This window comes from Oncorhynchus kisutch, linkage group LG24 (assembly GCF_002021735.2).
Source record: "Oncorhynchus kisutch isolate 150728-3 linkage group LG24, Okis_V2, whole genome shotgun sequence".
Lineage (NCBI taxonomy): Eukaryota > Metazoa > Chordata > Actinopteri > Salmoniformes > Salmonidae > Oncorhynchus > Oncorhynchus kisutch.
The window spans coordinates 15,266,983-15,288,080 of record NC_034197.2 but is presented as its reverse complement, the minus strand read 5'-3'; the positions used below and the strand labels follow the sequence as shown (position 1 = coordinate 15,288,080).

At 44.5% G+C, this 21,098-nt stretch overlaps 1 protein-coding gene across 7 annotated transcripts in view; it reads right to left on the bottom strand.

The window, feature by feature from the left end:
* The window catches only part of LOC109869702 (IQ motif and SEC7 domain-containing protein 2-like), a 47,775-nt gene that overhangs the window by 10,665 nt on the left and 16,012 nt on the right, over positions 1-21,098 (bottom strand). For 4 of the 7 annotated variants that reach the window (XM_031803701.1, XM_031803699.1, XM_031803700.1 and 1 more), the window contains one exon: positions 11,648-11,818. The exons of 1 other annotated variant lie outside the window; for it this stretch is intronic. In XM_031803701.1, the coding sequence (XP_031659561.1) occupies positions 11,648-11,818 (171 nt within the window). Of the gene's footprint in view, positions 1-15; positions 1,393-6,418; positions 6,550-11,647; positions 11,819-21,098 lie in introns of those variants that run through there. 2 more of the 7 variants (XM_031803705.1, XM_031803703.1) reach the window with 2 other exon arrangements.

The window sequence follows — 21,098 nt, the reverse complement described above, 5'->3', positions numbered from 1 at the left end:
AGGTAAGTCACTCACATGTAGAAATTAGACCGGCGTGGCAGGAAACTTCTCCTGCTGGATCTCATGAGGGAAGAGGACCAGACTTACACACATTCACACGGGCACTTTGTACTTAGCCTCTCACCACAACAAAGATCAGAATTTACGCAGCTACTGTATATATGTTTTTTTATCATGTGCAGCAACCCTTCCAGTCACACCAATGGTAATAGAACATGATCGGAGCAGCATTTCCCATTCCCCCAAAATGTTCCTTGCACTGGAGCTGACAGAATCACGTGTCGTTTCCTGCCTTGTGAACCAACGTCTCTGCCCTCTCACTCCCTCTCTGACCCTTCTCTCTCTTTCTGTACCCTCTCTATCCCTCTTTGTTTGTCCAGGCCGGAAAACTCCCTGTGCAGTTAATGTACTACTGAGTTTAGTACCATTGTTCAGACTTCTCCCTCTCTCTGTCATACATTAAAATAACAGGTAAAAAAACTAAAACATTAGGGCAGTCATTAGCCACAAACACATTTCACTGCCAGTGCCACATACCACTCATTCCACACCTGTCTGGAAAGACCAGGTGTTTACAATAACAGCCAAACGCATGCACGCATAGGACTGCACTTTTGACAAATAGATTATGAAACAGACACATACACAGGAACGCTAACTTTTCCCACTAGACCTGTACAGTACTACAACACACACTTGTCTGATCTACTGTATGTAGCCTACACAGCTGCATCTCTCCACACAGACATGTACCGACAGGCTAAGCAGCCAGCCTCCTATCCAGCCCAATAGTCCCCTCAGGCCCTGATCTTCCAGGAAATCCAACAGCTATTCCACTGTCCTGCTCTCTATCCCATGTAGCAACAGTCAACCAGAGAGCTAGTCGGCCAGTCCGTCAGTGAGTAACCACCTCACCACAGTCACAAGTCACATGCCCCTGCCTTGACTTCCTCCCTTCCCTTGCCACACCCACTCTGCCCAGGCGCTGCCCTCTGGTTCTTACTCACTTCCTGAAGAAAACATAACGACAGAGCAGAGGCCCAAGGAAACAGAAACTGGGGCAGCATGCAAATGTATGTGGGCAAAGCTTTATTCAGACTATAATGCAGGCCAACATCATGGTAAAACCTTAGCCCACGTGTTAACAACATGCTCTGTAGGAATAGGGCACAACAATTAGGAAAGTTATGTTCTTTCTCTCTCTATTTGGTCCTCCCTTCTTCCTGTTTCTCTCCTTCTCTTCCCCTGAGAAGCAGTGGTTTCCTGTGGTTGGTGTGAAGCTGACAGAAAATATATGACGGGGAGGAAGGAACACTGGAGGACTATACAATTAGAACAGGCCAACAACACCAATGATCCTTACACAACCACAGTAGACACATTAGTTAAGGTTGAGGATAATGTGTTCTTTATGTAATATGTAATATAGTGTTGCTGTTGCAACCGTCATGTGCACACGTCATAGTGGGTTTTCAACAGCATTTCCTGTTCCCCAGAAATACACGGTTTCCTCTGATTAAAAAAAAGGGTGAAACAAGGCAATAATACTGTGAAAGGCTGTTTGAACACAGGGAACCATAGCATGTCATGTACTAACAACAGTGGTCACAATGACTGGAGCCAGCTGTATAGAGACACAACTCTGACCACTCCACCACCACCTCTAAAAATGTTAGTGGCCAATATATCTGTTACATTTGTGTCAGTGGAGGCTGCTGAGGGGAGGGCGGCTCATAGTAATGGCTGGAACGGAGTAAATGGAATGGCATTAAACACATGGAAACCATGTGTTTGATACCATTCCACTAATTATAGCCATTACCACGAGCCGTCTTCCCCAATTAAGGTGCACCAAACTTTCTGTGATTTGCACTATACTTCACGTTGCATATGGCCAAGGAATATAAAGATAACCACCTTCTACTCTATTGATGTTTAATCAGACTTCTCTAAAAATGCACCGCAATTTCCTCTTGATAAGCTCTGGAGATCAGATCTCTAGCTTCAGTGAAAAACACTTTCAATATTTCCACTCTTTCTAATCATATTTAACCGGTCGAAAGTTTTAGAACATCTACTCATTCAAGGGTTTTTCTTTCTTTTTACTATTTTAGAATAATAGTGAAGACATCAAGTGAAGACATCAAAACTATGAAATAACACATATGGAGTCATGTAGTAACCAAAAAAGTGTTAAACAAATCTAAATAAATGTTACATTTTAGATTCTTCAAAGTAGCCACCCCTTGCCTCAATGACAGCATTGCACACTCTTGGCATACTCTCAACCAGCTTCACCTGGAATGCTTTTCCAACAGTCTTGAAGGAGTTCCCACATATGCTGAGCACTTGTTGGCTGCTTTTCCTACACTCTGCGGTCCGACTCATCCCAAACCATCTCAGTTTGATTGAGGTTGGGGGATTGTGGAGGCCAGGTCATCTGATGCAGCACTCCTTCACTCTACTCCTTGGTCAAATAGTCCTTACACATCCTGGAGGTGTGTTGGGTCATTGGTCATATCATATATAATATCATATTTTTGTCACATCATATATGATATCATACTTTTTGTCACATCATATATGATATCAGATTTTTGTCATATCATATATAATATCATACTTTTTGTCACATCATATATGATATCAGATTTACTTGATGTAACATCATCTCTTACTCCATTTCTTTCTCTGCCCCCGCAGCCTCACAAATGGAGAAACTGAGAAGGAAGAGGGGGTTGCTTAGTGACGGTTGCTGCGAGACCTATGTGGGCGGAGAGGCAGTTGAGGGATGAGAAGCACTGTTGCCATGACGATGGATTATTAACACCATTTAGGTCGGTGTAGATGCATTGTGGGCCGCGAGTGACGGACGGTCATCATGAGCATAATGCTGCAAGTGTGTGTTACAACGATTCTACTCAGTGTGTATATACACAGCACATAAATATATAGCACTGAGCAGGCTACTGTAGTTAGTCACACAAACAGATAGCAAACTCACGCACCCAGTCTCTATTGCAGGTCTGTCTTCCATCTGACACATAAATAGTATACAATTTACCACTGTGCACCACGAGAGTGCTCCTTTTATGGAGTGGAAATCATGGACAGTTGGTGACAAAGCCACACAGTTATACACCAAAAGATAGGGACACCACGCCGGCTGCCACATCACACAGGAGGACTCAGATGGCCTTTTTACGTCTGGCTCCCAGCCATATCCAAACCTAGGTCGAATGATATTACACATGAAAACACAACATACTTAACTATGCTTTCTAGGCTACTTATGATAACTCTCTGAACATCCTTGCTCTCATTTAACTCCTCCCCTCCCAAAGGCCTTCTCTGCTCTCCTCATCTCAATTTGATACCCCTGCTGTTGCCACTCCTCTTGCCACTCCTCCTGTGAGCGTTAGGGCGGCAGGTAGCCTTGCAGTTAGAGCTTTGGGCCAATAACTGAAAGGTCGCTGATTCTAATACCTGAGCCGACAAGGTGAAAAATCTGTCTGTACCCTTGAGCAAGGCACTTTACCCTAATTTGTTCCAGGGGTGCCGTACTACGATGGCTGACACTGTAAAACAACACATTTCACTGCAACTATCCGATGTACTCATTCAAGGGTTTTCCTTTATTTGACTATTTTCTACATTGTAGAATAATAGTGAAGACATCAAAACTATGAAATAACACATACGGAATCATGTAGTAACCAAAAAAAGTGTTAAACAAATCAAAATATATTTTAATGCCAAGAGTGTGCAAAGCTGTCATCAAGGCAAAGGGTTGCTACTTTGAAGAATCTAATATATATCTAATATATATATATATGTAGAAAATAGTCAAAATAAAAACCCTTGAACGAGTACTGTACGTGACAATAAAACATATATTTTTTTGTGAAAGGCCCCAAATGTGCTCCACCTTCCATTGCACCAACAACAGGGCGCTGTAATATTGACTCTTTAGACTGAATTAAACATGTTAATGTTTTTCCTGCGTTTGTGACTGTGTTCATGTGTTCACATAATACGCTTACACAAAGTTGATATTGGAGTAAAAAGTTTGTTGTATAAATCATGAGGGTGACCATATCACAGATCACATCAGAGCCTCATGTTTTATGGATCAGTCTCCTGTAGGCCCGTCACAGTGCTGCAACTGACTGAGGCCCTCTGTGGGGCTGCAGGTACACTCAGAAGGCACCAACATGACCCTCTTCAACTCGGATGAAATTCAGATTAGAAACCGATGGGGAACTTTTGACAATATGTGACGAGAAGAAGAAGGCAGAAGCAGAGAGGAGAGGAGGAGAGAAGTGAGTGGGGAAGAGATGTATTATCTGCAGTGTGAAACAGTGTCACCTCCTCGCTAACTGCCCTCTGCCTCCTGTTCCTCCATATTCATTATTGATGGACTGCCTGTCAGCGTGTGTTGAAGAGGCAGGGCGGCAGCATGTCTCCATGGGCCCACAACAGGTGAGAGTTGCTAGGACTTTAAAAACACATGTGCTCCCTGCCATTGATGAGAAGTCATAATACTCTATTGATCTGCACTGTGACTGACCAAAGACTTACTTTAACAGGCTCCTCTCACACAATTATCCTTGTCCTGTCCTCTTGATCTCCCTGGTCTCTGTCTGTCCTTCACCTCTCACTTCTCCATCTTGTTCTGTCTCCACAACAGACTGCTAAACAGCCATCACTAGCACATCAGAGTCGGTCCCTTTTATATTGTGTTTACATATTGCATCACTCATTAAATATGTATATACTGTATTGTATTCAATACTACACCATTGACTGTTAAACAGCCATCTCCAGCACATCAGAGGCTGCTGCCTATAGACAGATTAGGAATGACTGGCCACTTAAAAAAATTAAAAAAATAAACACTAAGCACTTTAATAATGTCCCCGTATCTTGCATTACTCATCTCATATGTATAAACTGTACCAGATACTATTCTACGGTATCTTAGTCACTTTAATTGTGTGTAAATATTGCATCACCCATCTCATATGTTTATACTGTATTCTATACTACGCCACTGTATCGTAGTCCAATGACGCTCTGACATATAGGTATTAATCCATTCCATACTTAGATTTACGTGTATTTTGGGTATATGTTGTGAAACTGTTAGATATTACTTGTTAGATATCACTGCACTGTCGGAGCTAGAATCACAAAGCATTTCGCTACACCCGCGATAACATCTGCCAAAACACGTGTATGTGACCAATACATTTGATTTCATTTGATTTGCTTTACAGACAGACACCAGAGGTGAGAGCAACCCAAGCTTTATGCTTAGTGATAGAATAATACAATGCTTTTCAAGACCCATCAAAGGGAAACAACACTGACCATCCATCCAGAGAGAACAACAACAGACCTTCGTTTAGCTTTGAACCCTCACTGCTATTTGACGACATCACATCTTCAAACCACTCTAGTGTTGTAATGATGGAAATGTCAATAATGGCTCTCGCGTCATGTGTGAAACAGGAAAACCAGTTACCCACAAGTTGAAGGACTTCTATTGTAGAACTCAGAAGAAGTGAATACAGTGAGAACAATCTAATGATTCATCTGTCACATCCAAGCATTCTTCTGCCTCCTACACTCCATCCACTGATTCCACTCCTCCATCAATCAGACTCTCTTATAATCTCCAACATAAACCTTGTTTTTACTCTCTCCTCACAGACATTACACACACACTGACACTGCACATGCTGTATACACACACTACTGTAACGCTCACTGACTGACTGAGTGAGTGAGGGAGTGTGTGAGTGAGTGAGTGAGTGTGTGTGTTTGCGATGGAAACAGGGAGACAGCCTCTGACATAACCCAACTGCTCTGTTCTCTTTCAATGTAATGGCATACACTCTGTCACAGGTAACACCCATTCATTATCACACTCAGGCGACTTCTCGTGAATTTCACTCAATCCACTTCCTCCCTCGGTCCTACATGTAGTAGACACTGCATGTCTGCTTTTGATACCAAATGTAACCTCTCACTGTCATAAACATGAACTTACCGTAATGAACTGTAGTGAACTGAAGTGAACGCTATCAAAAACCCTGCCGTATCCTCACTAGACACTTTCAACACCATTGTCTACAATAAACTGCACATCCACATCGATAGTATCTATAAAAGCTGTTTAAATATAAATACATAAAGCTGAATTCAACAGCCTTCTCAACACTCATGTACGCTGCACAGTAGGCTCACCATACTGAGATACTGACTCAGTCAGCTCTATAATAAGCACAAACCGTGCATACACAAGTATTACATACATTCCAACTGACAATCACTCAAGACTTACCACTAGTTACAGCATGTCATCTCTGTTGTTCTGTTCAGAAAGTTTAGGAGTGAATTCAAAGGTCCTTACCGTGCTCCTACGGTTAAAGAGAGGTCCCACACGGACTGGTGGAGCGTGATAACAAACACACCCTAAAAAACACACACTTCACGAACACACACACTCACATTCTCTCGCTCACCCTGCAGAGCTGCAAGGCTACATTCTTCAGCCTTCTGACACCTCGGAACTTACTCACCCCGCCCAAACTCTCTCCACTCCCTCCTCCTGCACCTTGCTATCTCACTTTACCCAGCTGACTGACAGGCAGGCACGCTGTTACATAAAGACAAATAGAACAAACACACACCTGTCACAACAGAAAAGGAACAGAGAGGAGGGGGTGGTAATGTACTTCTCATTCAAATTCCAACAATGAGGGGATGGAGTCAGGCCTACACTACCGTTCAAAAGTTTGGGGTCAATTAGAAATGTCCTTGTTTTTGAAAGAAAATGACATTTTTCCCCCCATTAAAATAACATCAAATTGATCAGAAATACTGGCTCTAACCAGAATAGAAAAAGGAGTGGGACACCCCAGTTTTATTGTTCTTTAATTAGCACAACAGTTTTCAGCTGTGATGACAATTAGCCTTTTAAAAAGATAAACTTGGATTAGCTATCACAGCGTGCCATTGGAACACAGGAGTGATGGTTGCTGATAATGGGCCTCTGTACGCCTATGTAGATATTCCATAAAAAATCAGCCGTTTCCAGCTACAATAGTCATTTGCAACATTAAACATGTCTACACTGTATTTCTGATCAATTTGATGTTATTTTAATGGACAAAAAGTTAGCTTTTCTTTCAAAAACAAGGACACTTCTAAGTGACACCAAACTTTTGAACGGTAGTGTATATCCAGCTCCATAGATCTCCATACCTGGTGTATTATGATGTCATACTGCATTTCTGCTATACTCTGTAGTTTACCTTGATGAGTGTGTGAGTGTGTACATGTGTACTGTACACTCTAATGAAAAAGGGTTCCAAAAGGGTTCTTTGGCTGTCCTCATAGGATAACCCTTTCTGGATCCAGGTAGTCCCCCTTTGGTTCCAGGTAGAACCATTTTGGGTTCCATGTAGAACCCTCTGTGGAAAGGGTTCTACATGGAAGCCAAAAGGGTTCAACTTGGAACCAAAAGGGTTCTACCTGGAACCAACAATGGTTCTTTAAAAGGTTCTCCTACGTGGACAGCTGAAGAACTCTTTTCGGTTCTAGATAGCACCTAGTGTATGATTAGAGTAAAGAAAACACACATAGATCATAAATGCACACAGATATAATATTCTATTGGCCACCAACATTTATTGAAGATGCCTGTGCCCACAGTTACCGGTCAACTACTGTATGTGTCTCAGAGACAAAGTTGAGAAGTAGGACTACTCTACCGTTGAGATTATAATAACTATGCCCCCTGCTGTCCAGAGGTCTACACTACATCAGAAAAAAAAGATATATTCTTCTATGCACCGAACATGATATGTTTATTTCAGATATGGAGCAACATCATCTAACATTTCTAAACAAACACAAAGAAATACTAGAACGTGACATTGAAATAGCTTTCTTTTTTTTCTTCCTTAGATTTCATTGAGTTATGATAAGCCTAGCTTCTCACAGACTGGAGTGGCAGTGTGGTAGCTACAGAACATAGAGAACGACTACTTAAAACAGAGGTGACAGGTGTGAAGATGAGCAGAGAAAAGCTAATAATGTTAGGCAGTGAGACAGAGATTATATACAAAGTGAGGAGATAATCATGGTTCATGAGTCTACTGTGGAGTCATAATACCGTGCCTTCGGAAAGTATTCAGACCTCTTGACTGTTCCCACATTTTGTTACGTTACAGCCTTATTCTAAAATGTATTCAATTGTTTTTTCCCCTCATAAATCTACACACAATATCCCATAATTGCAAACCAAAAACAGGTTTTTAGAAATGTTTGCTGATTAAAACATGAAATTATCATATTCACATAAGTATTCAGACTCTTTACTCAGTACTTGAAGCACCTTTGGCAGTGATTACAGCCTCGAGTCTTAATGGTTATCACGCTACAAGCTTGGCACACCTGTATTTGGGAAGTTTCTCCCATTTTTCTCTGGAGATCCTCTCAAGCTCTGTCAGGTTGGATGAGGAGCGTTGCTGCACAGCTATTTTCAGGTCACTCCAGGGATGTTTGATCCGGCTCAAGTCCGGGCTCTGGCTTGGCCGCTCAGGGACTCACTCCTGCGTGCTTAGGGTCATTGTCCTGTTGGAAGGTGAACCTTCGCCCCCAGTCTGAGGTCCTGAGCGCTCTGGAGCAGGTTTTCATCAAGGATCTCTCTGTACTTTGCACTGTTCATCTTTGCCTCGATCCTGACTAGTCTCCCAGTCCCTGCCGCTGAAAAACATTCACACAGTATGATGCTGCCACTGTAGGGATGGTGCCAGGATTCCTCCAGACATAACGCTTGGCATTCAGGCCAAAGAGTTCAATCTTGGTTTCATCAGACCAGAGAATCTTGTTTATCATGGTCTGAGAGTCTTTAGGTGCCTTTTGGCAAACTCCAAGCAGGCTTTCATGTGCCTTTTACTGAGGAGTAGCTTCCGTCTGGTCACTCTACCATCAAGGCCTGATTGGAGGAGTGCTGCAGAGATGGTTGTCTTTCTGGAAGGTTCTCCCATATCCACAGAGGAACACTAGAGCTCTGTCAGAGTGATCATTGGGTCACCTCCCTGACCAAGGCCCTTCTCCCCGGATTGCTCAGTTTGGCCTGGCGGCCAGCTCTAGGGAGAGTCTTGGTGGCTCCAAACCTTTTCCATTTAAGAATGATGGAGGCCACTGTGTTCTTGGGGACCTTCAATGCTGCAGAAATATTGTGGTACCATTCTCCAGATCTGTGCCTCGACACAATCCTGTCTCGGAGCTCTACGGACAATTCCTTCGACCTCACGGCTTGGTTTTTTGCTCTGACATGCACTGTCAACTGTGGGACCTTATATAGACAGGTGTTTGCCTTTCCAAATCATGTCCAATCAATTGAATTTACCACAGGTGGACTCAAATCAAGTTGTAGAAACATCTCAAGGATGATCAATGGAAACAGGACGTACCAGAGCTCAATTTCGAGTCTCATAGCAAAGGGTCTGAATACTTATGTAAATAAGGTGTTTAATTTAAATCTGCAAAAGTGTCTAAAAACCAGTTTTCACCTTGTCATTATGGGGTATTGTGTGTAGATGGCTGAGGATTTTTATTTATTTAATGCATTTTAGAATAAGGCTGTAATGTATCAAAATATGGAAAAACTGAAGGGGTCTGAATACTTTCCGAAGGCACTGTATCTGGTAAATCACTATCACTAACTATCATAATACTAGAATTTGCATGCAACTCTGAAAATGATCAGATTAAATCCAGCCAGATGAGGCTCCATCCAGAGTCATTCATATGTTAAACTGTATTGAGGAGGCTTCCAGTTTTCTCTCAGTAAATAACACGAGTCCCCCAGAGGGTCCGACTCAGGTGGATTGGGTGAGCTGTCCAGTTAGGCACAAAGAGACCAATCAGTTGTCCAGACTGATGCCAAGAGACCAATCAAAGCCCATGGTTACCGAGAGGAGGGGCTACTGCACCCTGAGGAGGGACAACAGAACTGATGGGAGGGCACATCCTTGCACTCCTCTCTGAGGAACCAACGGGAATGGGTAAAGAGACAGACAGAGAGGAAAAGAGACAGGTTGATAGACAGATAGATAGGAAGGGAAGGAAACAGAGAGAAGACAGACAGACAGACAGACAGACAGACAGACAGACAGACAGACAGACAGACAGACAGACAGACAGACAGACAGACAGACAGACAGACAGACAGACAGACAGACAGACAGACAGACAGACAGAGACAGACAGACAGAGACAGACGGACAGACAGACAGACAGACAGACAGACAAGTAGGCAGACAGACAGGCACAGAGGCAGACAGACAGACAGACAGACAGACAGACAGACAGACAGACAGACAGACAGACAGACAGACGAACACACAGAGAAACAGAGAAAAACAGCAAGAAAAAGAGAAAAGGCATGAGACATAAATACGTGAGAAAAAGCTGATCAACGCATACAGTAGTGGAAATGATACTGAGAGAAGAGAGGAGCAGGATGCCGTCTTAAATGTTCATGTCATATCCTGTGTCAAAAATAATATATATAATAATTTGTGTTTCTTAGCTATCAGCTGCTGTATTCTAGGTCATATTTCCATAGTACTCTGTCCAGGCAACAATGCTAACTAGCGTTCACTGACTGCACACTAGGCCTGTATATCCCACTAGATGGCAGTCCTGAACCATGATGCCCTGAAGCTGGTGTCTGCTCCAGTACATCACAGGGTCATGTTGAGAGAGAGAGAGAAGGTGAAGATTCAGTGGGTTTAGTGGTGACTCAGACTACCTTCAGACCCTCCACTCAAGAAGATAGCTTTTTCTCTTCTTTAAGTGAGGACAGCTCTCTCTCTCTCTCAAATGACCCTTTTAAGTGAGCTATGGATGAAAGGACTGACCATCCATGATGTCAACACCATAGTTTAACCATGTTTTGAGGCTATATAGTGTTTGTTTCCATATACTTTTGTTTACAAATATTGAAGTAAAATAAGCTTAAATTATTGCTTCTGATGTGGTCCGACAGTGAATTTAACTCATGAGGCATTAAGTTATATTCTTCATGAATCCATGGGTACATATCATCCATTTTTAAGTCCAAAAATGTATGTAGCAACTGCTGATTCACCCTTTAAAGACGGCCATCCCCTCTACCCCCCTCTCAGACACAGCGGTTAAGATGTAGACAACAGTGAGGACACTCTGATAGTCATGAAAGATGAGGAGGCAGCATGGCAGTGTGGCATAGGCCAGGGTCAGGAGTGAACTGGTGACACATTCCGAACAGATGATGAAAGGCAAAGCAGGCGGTGAAAAATGGTGAAACAATGATGAGGTGACATAGCAATGGAGGGTTCTTGCACAGGTCAGGGGCTGGGTAAAGGGTAAGGGTCTTAGGGTGACAGGTAACCGGGGGGTTAACCAGGGGAGTGAAGGGGTTTTGTAGGAAGAGGAAAGGGAGGGCAAGCTTTGAAGTAAGGGTTGGTGACCAGGGGACCAGGGGATCTGTTTAAGGTTCTAAGGGTCTTGCAGGAGGTAAGGATTGTTGTGAGGTATTAAATGGTTCTTGGGGTTCTTTTGAAGGCCCTTAGGTGGCCCTTACCTTGCCTGCTGCGAGTGTTTGGCAGACGAGGAGGGGCAGCAGTACTGATGGAGGCTGAAGAAGCTGTTAACAGTCAGACTGGTGGGGAGGAGGGTGGCATAGGGGCTGGCTGCAGTAGGGCTTGTGGGAGCAGAGATTGGATAGCTTGAGTAAGATGGTGACTGCCTGACACTTAAGAAAGACCAAAAAAGAAAGGCATATGTACAGAGAGAGAGGAAAAGAGACGGAGACAGAGAGACGGAGCAAAAATGAAGAAAGAGAGAGACAATTGAATTGAATTAAAGCAAGACACAAGAAGCAGCAATGGTAGTAAACAGAAGAAAGATAAATAAGAGAGATTAAAATATTTTTTTTTAATCATGAATTGAAATGTACATGACTGTCCTACTGAAGTGACTAACAAACTCAGGAGTAAGGGACAACAAAGGTACAGAGCTTCTGCAAACAATGGTGTTCCTCAGTCATCCAGTCAGCCAACCACCCTGACCTCTCATCATCATCATCTATTGACTGTCTGGAAAATGGCATCCAACTCCACAAAAGAAAAACCTGGACAGAGGACATGAGTTAGAGAACAAAAATACAGGCATGCACAGTAAATAGGCCTGATATTAGACAGAGAGAGTGTGATAAAGAGAGGAGACAGAGAGAGAGAGAGAGAGGGAGAGAGAGAGAGAGAGAGAGAGAGAGAGAGAGAGAGAAAGAGAGAAAAAGAGAGAGAAAAAAAGAGAGAGAGAAAAGAGAGAGAGAGAGACAAAGAGAGAGAGAGAGAAAGAGAGAAAAGAGAGAGAGAGAGACAGGGAGAGAGAGAGAGACAGAGAGAGAGCGAGAGACAGAGAGAGAGCGAGAGAGAGAGACGGGGAGAGAGAGAGAGAGAGAGAGAGAGAGAGACAGAGAGAGAGCGAGAGACAGAGAGAGAGAGAGAGAGAGAGAGGGAGAGAGAGAGAGAGAGAGAGAGAGAGAGAGACAGAGACAGAGAGAGAGAGAGTCAGAGAGAGAGCGAGAGACAGAGAGAGAGCGAGAGACAGAGAGAGAGAGAGAGACGAGAGAGAGAGAGAGAGAGAGAGGGTGGGTGGGTGGGTGGATGGAGAGAAAAGGAGAGAGAGATAGAAAGAACAAGGGATGTATAAATTGGGAATGAGAAAGAAAAAGAAAGAGAGAGAGGGAGGGAGGATTATATCTGAAAACTCCAACACTAACGGATTATATAACCCAACACTGCACTCTGCCACACTGTACCACTCTTCTGCAGTCTTCTATAAAAACGTTAAACCACTCTCCATAATACAGTACAAGTGCACATAAAATCCGTAAGCTTTTTGAAGTCAGTCTAGAATCTAAATTCTCCTCTACCAAAAAAAATCGGAGTAATTCCATCTGCAGAATCTAAACGCCTGAACGAAGAGGATAGAGAGAGGTGACAGAGATGAGAGAGAGAGGTGACAGAGATGAGAGAGAGAGCAGAGATAGGAAAGCTCTTGGATGAGATAGATTAGAGTGATAACAGCAGGCCTCCCACTCAGACACACAGTGACAGTCCAAGTCATTTCAAATTGGGGCCCCGCTGCGTGTGGTACAGAGGCCAGGGAGAGGCCGCTCACTGAAAGATCCAGCAGGTCACCTGGATTAATTATACCCGACCAGGAAAGTCGTTTCAAATTGGTCCCTCATACAGAAGTAGCTAAATGGGTTAGAGGGAGCGAGTGGAGTTTCAAATATGCTGGGGAAATTGCGGATAACTATGAGGTATTTATGGAAAAGAGTTAGCCAAGTGACTAGAGACACTGAGAGTGCCAGTAACAGTAAGCTGGGAGAGTGACAAGAAGGTTGCGTTTCTATTTGAACTATGTCATGCATCCTCCTATATTGATACATTTTCTATTCATGACTTGAATTTCAATTAATCTGACTTCAACTGGAATTGACCAAAACTTTGGGTGTGACAGGGTCCCAAAGGAATCAATGTATCAGCATAAGCAGTTGCAGAGAGATAGTGGCTTTGAGAGAGAATGAAAGAGGTTCAAAATGACTAAGGATTCTAATTATGCAGACATTGCAGAGGCAGCGCTCGTTTGTGTAGCCTGGCTGATGATAAGAGTCCCAATTAAAGCAGAAGAACCTGTCAGCAGTGGCTTTGATAATGCTGAATGTGGTAGGAGATCAGAGCACATCCCTATTTATACTGATTAAATAGAGGTAACAGTACTTACAGTTATTTCTGTACTGATGAAAAAGCTTTCCACATAAATATTAAGGCATTTTATTCAAATGTTATAGGAATCCTACAGAGCAGAACACGAGGGAAAGGATTCAAATCAAATCAAATCAAATCTGAGTGTGAACACGTTTTTACTCTGGCACGACATACAGTTGAAGTCGGAGGTTGACATACACCTTAGCCAAATACATTTAAACTCAGTTCTTCACAATTCCTGACATTTAATTCTAGTAAAAAATCCCTGTCTTAGGTCAGTTAGGATCACCACTTTATTTTAAGAATGTGAAATGTCAGAATAATAGTAGAGAGAATGATTTATTTCAGCTTTTATTTCTTTCATCACATTCCCAGTGGGTCAGAAGTTTACATCCACTCAACTAGTATTTAATAGCATTGCCTCTAAATTGTTTAACTTGGGTCAAACGTTTCGGGTAGCCTTCCACAAGCTTCCCACAAAAATTTGGGTGAATTTGGCCCATTCCTCCTGACAGAGCTGGTGTAACTGGGTCAGGTTTGTACGCCTGCTTCCTCACACACGCTTTTTCAGTTCTACCCACAAATGTTCCATAGGTTTGATGTCAGGGCTTTGTGATGGCCACTCCAATCCCTTGACTTTGTTGTCCTTAAGCCATTTTGCCACAGCTTTGGAAGTATGCTTGGGGTCATTGTCCATTTGGAAGACCCATTTGCGACCAAGCTTTAACTTCCTGACTGATGTCTTGAGATGTTGCTTCAATATATCCACATCATTTCCCTACCTCATGATGCCATCTATTTTGTAAAGTGCACCAGTCCCTCCTGCAGCAAAGCACCCCCACAACATGATGCTGCCACCCGCGTGCTTCACGGTTGGGATGGTGTTCTTTGGCTTGCAAGCCTCCCCCTTTTCCTCCAAACATGACGATGGTCATTATGGTCATTATGGCCAAACAGTTCTATTCTAGACCAGAGAACATTTCTCCTTGTCCCCATGTGCAGTTGCAAACCGTAGTCTGGCTTTTTTATGGCGGTTTTTGGAGCAGTGGCTACTTCCTTGCTGAGCGGCCTTTCAGGTTATGTCGATATAGGACTCGTTTCACTGTGGATATAGATACTTTTGTACCTGTTTCCTCCAGCATCTTCACAAGGTCCTTTGCTGTTGTTCTGGGATTGATTTGCACTTTTTGCACCAAAGTAAGTTAATCTTTAGAAGACAGTCTCCTTCCTGAGCGGCATGATGGCTGGGTGGTCACATGGCGTTTATACTTGCTTACTATTGTTTGTACAGATGAATGTGATACCTTCAGGCTTTTAGAAATCGCTCCCAAGGATGAACCAGACTTGTGGAGTTCTACCATTTTTTTTTTAGGTCTTGGCTGATTCCTTTTGATTTTCCCATGATGTCAAGCAAAGAGGCACTGAGTTCGAAGGTAGGCCTTGAAATACATTCACAGGTACACCTCCAATGGACTCAAATGATGTCAATTAGCCTATCAGAAGCTTCTAAAGCCTTGACATCATTTCCTGGAATGTTCCAAGCTGTTTAAAGGCACAGTCAACTTAGTGTATGTAAACATCTGACCCACTGGAATTGTGATACAGTGCATTATACGTGAAATAATCTGTCTGTAAACAATTGTTGAAAAAATGACTTGTGTCATGCACAAAGTAGATGTCCTAACCGACTTGCCAAAACTATAGTTTGTTAACAAGAAATGTGTGGAGTGGTTGAAAAACAAGTTTTAATGACTCCTAAATGTATGTAAACTTCAGACTTCAACTGTATTAGTCCTGCTACACCAATTATTCAACCATTATAAAGTATCATTCTAGTATATTCATGATTATTCAGCTTGGGGTCTGACTCTAAGGGAAGTGAGATAGCCCTTGAATAACAACATCCACACAGATATCTATCTAGCAGCATCTCCCATGAACAGTAACATGAACAGTAACATGAGCAGTAACATCAACAGTAACATGAACAGTAACATGAACAGTAACATCAACAGTAACATGAACAGTAACATGAACAGTAACATGAGCAGTAACATCAACAGTAACATGAACAGTAACATGAACAGTAACATCAACAGTAACATCAACAGTAACATGAACAGTAACATGAGCAGTAACATCAACAGTAACATGAGCAGTAACATCAACAGTAACATCAACAGTAACATGAGCAGTAACATCAACAGTAACATCAACAGTAACATCAACAGTAACATGAACAGTAACATGAACAGTAACATGAGCAGTAACATGAACAGTAACATGAGCAGTAACATCAACAGTAACATGAGCAGTAACATGAACAGTAACATGAACAGTAACATCAACAGTAACATGAACAGTAACATGAGCAGTAACATGAACAGTAATATCAACAGTAACATCAACAGTAAATGACAGGCTCATATGGGCTCTGACTGCTGCACAATGAACACAGCTATTATGTCTTCTGACAACGCACCCCTCTATTGGCCCACCCAGCCCTTCCCCCCCACACACACTAACCCCACACACACTAACCACATACACACTAACCACACACACACACTAACCACACACACTAACCCCACACACACTAACCCCACACACACGAACCCCACACACACTAACCCCACACATACTAACCACACACACACTAACCCCACACACACTAACCACACACACACTAACCACACACACACCAACCACACACACACCAACCTCACATATACCAACCTCACATACACCAACCACACACACACTAACCACACACACACCAACCACACACACACTAACCACACACACACTAACCACACACACACACACTAACCACACACACACACACACTAACCACACACACAACACCAACCACACACACACGAATCACACACACACACCACCCACACACACACGAATCACACACACACTAACCGCACACACACTAACCACACACACACACTAACCACACACACACCAACCACACACACACTAACAACACATACACCACCCACACACACACTAACCACACACACACTAACCACACACACACTAACCACACACACACACTAACCACACACACACACTAACCCCACACACACACTAACCCCACACACACCAACCACACCACCCACACACACACTAACCACACACACACACACTAACCACACACACACACTAACCACACACACACTAACAACACATACACCACCCACACACACACTAACCACACACACACTAACCCCACACACACACTAACCACACACACACACTAACCCCACACACACACTAACCCCACACACACACTAACCCCACACACACTAACAACACATTCCCCACCCACACACACACTAACCACAAACACACTAACCACACACACACACTAACCACACACACACACTAACCCCACACACACACTAACCCCACACACACCAACCACACCACCCACACACACACTAACCACACACACACACACTAACCACACACACACACACCACCCACACACACACTAACCACACACACACTAACCCCACACACACACTAACCACACACACACACTAACCCCACACACACACTAACCCCACACACACACTAACCCCACACACACTAACAACACATTCCCCACCCACACACACACTAACCACAAACACACTAACCACACACACACACTAACCACACACACACACTAACCCCACACACACACTAACCCCACACACACCAACCACACACACACTAACAACACACACACCACCCACACACACACACACACTAACCCCACACACACACTAACCACACACACACACTAACCCCACACACACCAACCACACACACACTAACAACACATACACCATGTAACATGTAAAGTGCTTCATGTTTCATGAGCTGAAATAAAATACAAGATAAAAGATCCCAGAAATGTTCCATATGCACAAAAATCTTATTTCTCTCCAATGTTGTTCACAAATGTTTTTACATCCCTGTTAGTGAGCATTTCCTCATTTGCCAAGACAACCCATCCACCTGACAGGTGTGGCATATCAAGAAGTCGATTAAACAGCATGATCATTACACAGGTGCACATTGTGCTGGGGGACAATAAAAGGACCTTCTAAAATGTGCAGTTTTAACACACAACACAATGCCAAAGATGTCTCAAGTTTTGAGGGAGCGTGCAATTGGCATGCTGACTGCAGGAATGTCCACAATAATTTAATGTTCATTTCTCTACCATAACACACCTCCAACATCGTTTTAGAGAATTTGGCAGTTTGTCCAACCGGCCTCACAACCACAGACTACGTGCATGGCGTTGTGTGGCGAGCGGTTTTCTGACGTCAACGTTGAACGTTGTGAACAGAGTGCCCCATGGTGGCGGTGGGGTTATGGTATGGGCAGGCATAAGCTACGGACAACGAACACAATTGCATTTTATCGATGGTCATTTGAATGCAGAGATACCGTGACGAGATCCTGAGGCCCATTGTCGTGCCACTCATCACCCACCATCACAGCATGATAATGCATGGCTCCATGTCGCAAGGACCTGTACACAATTCCTGGAAGCTGAAAATGTCCCAGTTCTTCCATACTCACCAGACATGTCAGCCATTGAGCATGTTTGTGATGCCCTGGATCGACGTGTACGACTGCATGTTCCAGTTCCCACCAATATCCAGCAACTTCACACAGCCATCAAATAGGAGTGGGACAACATTCCACAGGCCACAATCAAGACTGATCAACTCTATGTGAAGGAGATGTGTCGCACTGCATGGTGGTCACACCAGATACTGACTGGATTTCTGATTCACACCCCTACCTTTTTATTTTTAAGGTATCTGTGACCCCAGTCATGTGAAATCCATAGATTAGGTCCGAATGAATTTATTTAAATGGCTGATTTCCTATATGAACTGTAACTCGGTAAAGTCTTTGAAATTGTTGCATGAATATTTTCATATTTTTGTTGAGTATATATTGAATTCTGCTTATATCACACGAAACCACAATAAACATACAGTTCAAATGCAGAGACTCCAAGATCATTGAGTGCTTTTGAAGTGACAGGTAGGCTACAGATTTCGCGCCAATCGCCGCTGTGCTGTATCAGCACAATAGACATCGCCCTGCACACTAAAGCAAGGCCGTTTTGGTAATGAAATATAGGCTGCAAGCTAGATAGGGTAATTCACCTACTACAAACAGCCTATGTGAATGCAGCCGCACACACAGCTGTCTTACCAAAATAATGCAGACTAAATGCTGAAAGTAGTAGGCGAGTTATTCATGCATGCAAACAAAAATACTGAATAGTAGTTTGGCTTAGAATACCGACACAACTGTGAAGGTGAATGAATGAAACAGCAGTACCAAGTGGTAGGCCTAGTAAATAAAATATTGTATCGATAAAATCGTGACACAATCCATATTTAGGCTGGTTACATGAACAGTAAACAAACGCAGCAAACAAAAGGTTAATGGATGTAACGATCGTTGTTGGAAGGATGGTGGGACCAAGATGCAGCAGGTTAATCATTTTTATTTATGATAACCGGCACAAAACAAGAAACATACAGCTTTGTAGGGCTAAAAAGCAACAATACAAAATCAAGATCCCACACACAGGAGGTGGAAAAAAGGCTGCCTAAATATGATCCCCAATCATAGACAACGATAGACAGCTGCCTCTGATTGGGAACCATACCAAGCCAACCTAGAAATAAATAAACTAGAATGCCCACCCTAGTCACACCCTTACCTAACCAGATAGAGAAATACAAGGATCTCTAAGGTCAGGGCGTGACAGTACCCCCCCCCCCCCCCACCTCAAAGGTGCGGACTCCGGCCGCAAAACCTGACTCTATAGGGGAGGGTCCGGGTGGGCATCCAGCCTTGGTGGCGGCTCCGGTGCGGGACGTCGACCCCGCTCCTCTCGCGGATCCGCCAGCTTAGGTGGCGACTCTGGTGCGGGGATAGTCGCTGGAAGCTCTGGACCAGGGATCGTCGCCAGAGACTCCGGACCGTGGATCGTCAACGGGGGAACCGGGCAGTGGATCGTCGCCGGAGGAACCGGACCGTGGATCGTCACCGGAAGCTCTGGACCGTGGACCGTCGCCAGAGGAACCGGACCGTGGGTCGTCATTGGAGGGTCCGGGCCATGGATCATCGCTGAAGGCTCCGGGCCATGGATCATCACTGGAGGATTCGGGCCATGGATCATCACTGGAGGCTCTGGACTGGGAACCATCTCTGTAGGCTCCCAACTGCAGACTGTCGCAGGAGGCTCCGGACTACGGATCATCACTGGAGGCTCAGGACTGGGAACCGTCGCTTGAGGTTCCAGACTGCAGACCGTCGCTGGAGGCTCCAGACTGCAGACCGTCGCTGGAGGTTCCGGACTGCCAACCGTTGCTGGAGGATCTGGACTGCTGGCACAGGACGTACCGGGCTGGGGAGACGCAATGGTGGCCGGGTGCGTGGAGCCGGCACAGGACGTAACGGGCTGGGGAGACACACAGGAGGCCTGGAGTGTGGAGCTGGCACAGGACGTTCCCGGGCTGGGGAGACGCACAGGAGGCCTGGAGCGTGGAGCTGGCACAACGGGTCCTGGACAGATGACAACCTTCACAAGGCAAGTGCGGGGAGCAGGCACAGGACGTACCGGGCTGTGGAGGCACACTGGAGACGCGGTGCGTAGAACCAGCACACATTGTACCGGAATGATAACACGCTCCTCAAAGCGAGTGCGGAGAGCTGGCACAGGACGTGCAGGGCTGGGGAGGCGTACTGGAGATCTGGTGCGTGGAGCCGGTACAGTCTTCACCAGACGGCTATCACGCTCCTCAGGACGAGTACGGAGAGCTGACTCAGGACGTGCAGGGCTGGGGAGGCGTACTGGAGATCTGGTGCGTGGAGCCGGTACAGTCTTCACCAGACGGCTATCACGCTCCTCAGGACGAGTATGGAGAGCTGACTCAGGACGTGCAGGGCTGGGGAGGCGTACTGGAGATCTGGTGCGTGGAGCCGGTACAGTCTTCACCAGACGGCTATCACGCTCCTCAGGACGAGTACGGAGAGCTGACTCAGGACGTGCAGGGCTGGGGAGGCGTACTGGAGACACGGTGCGTTGAAACGGAACACATTGTACCGGAACGATAACACGCTCCTCAAAGCGAGTACGGAGAGCTGGCACAGGTGGCATTAAACTGAGGACATGCTCCTAGGGCGAATGTCGTGCCTCATGCACCAACACAACAGATC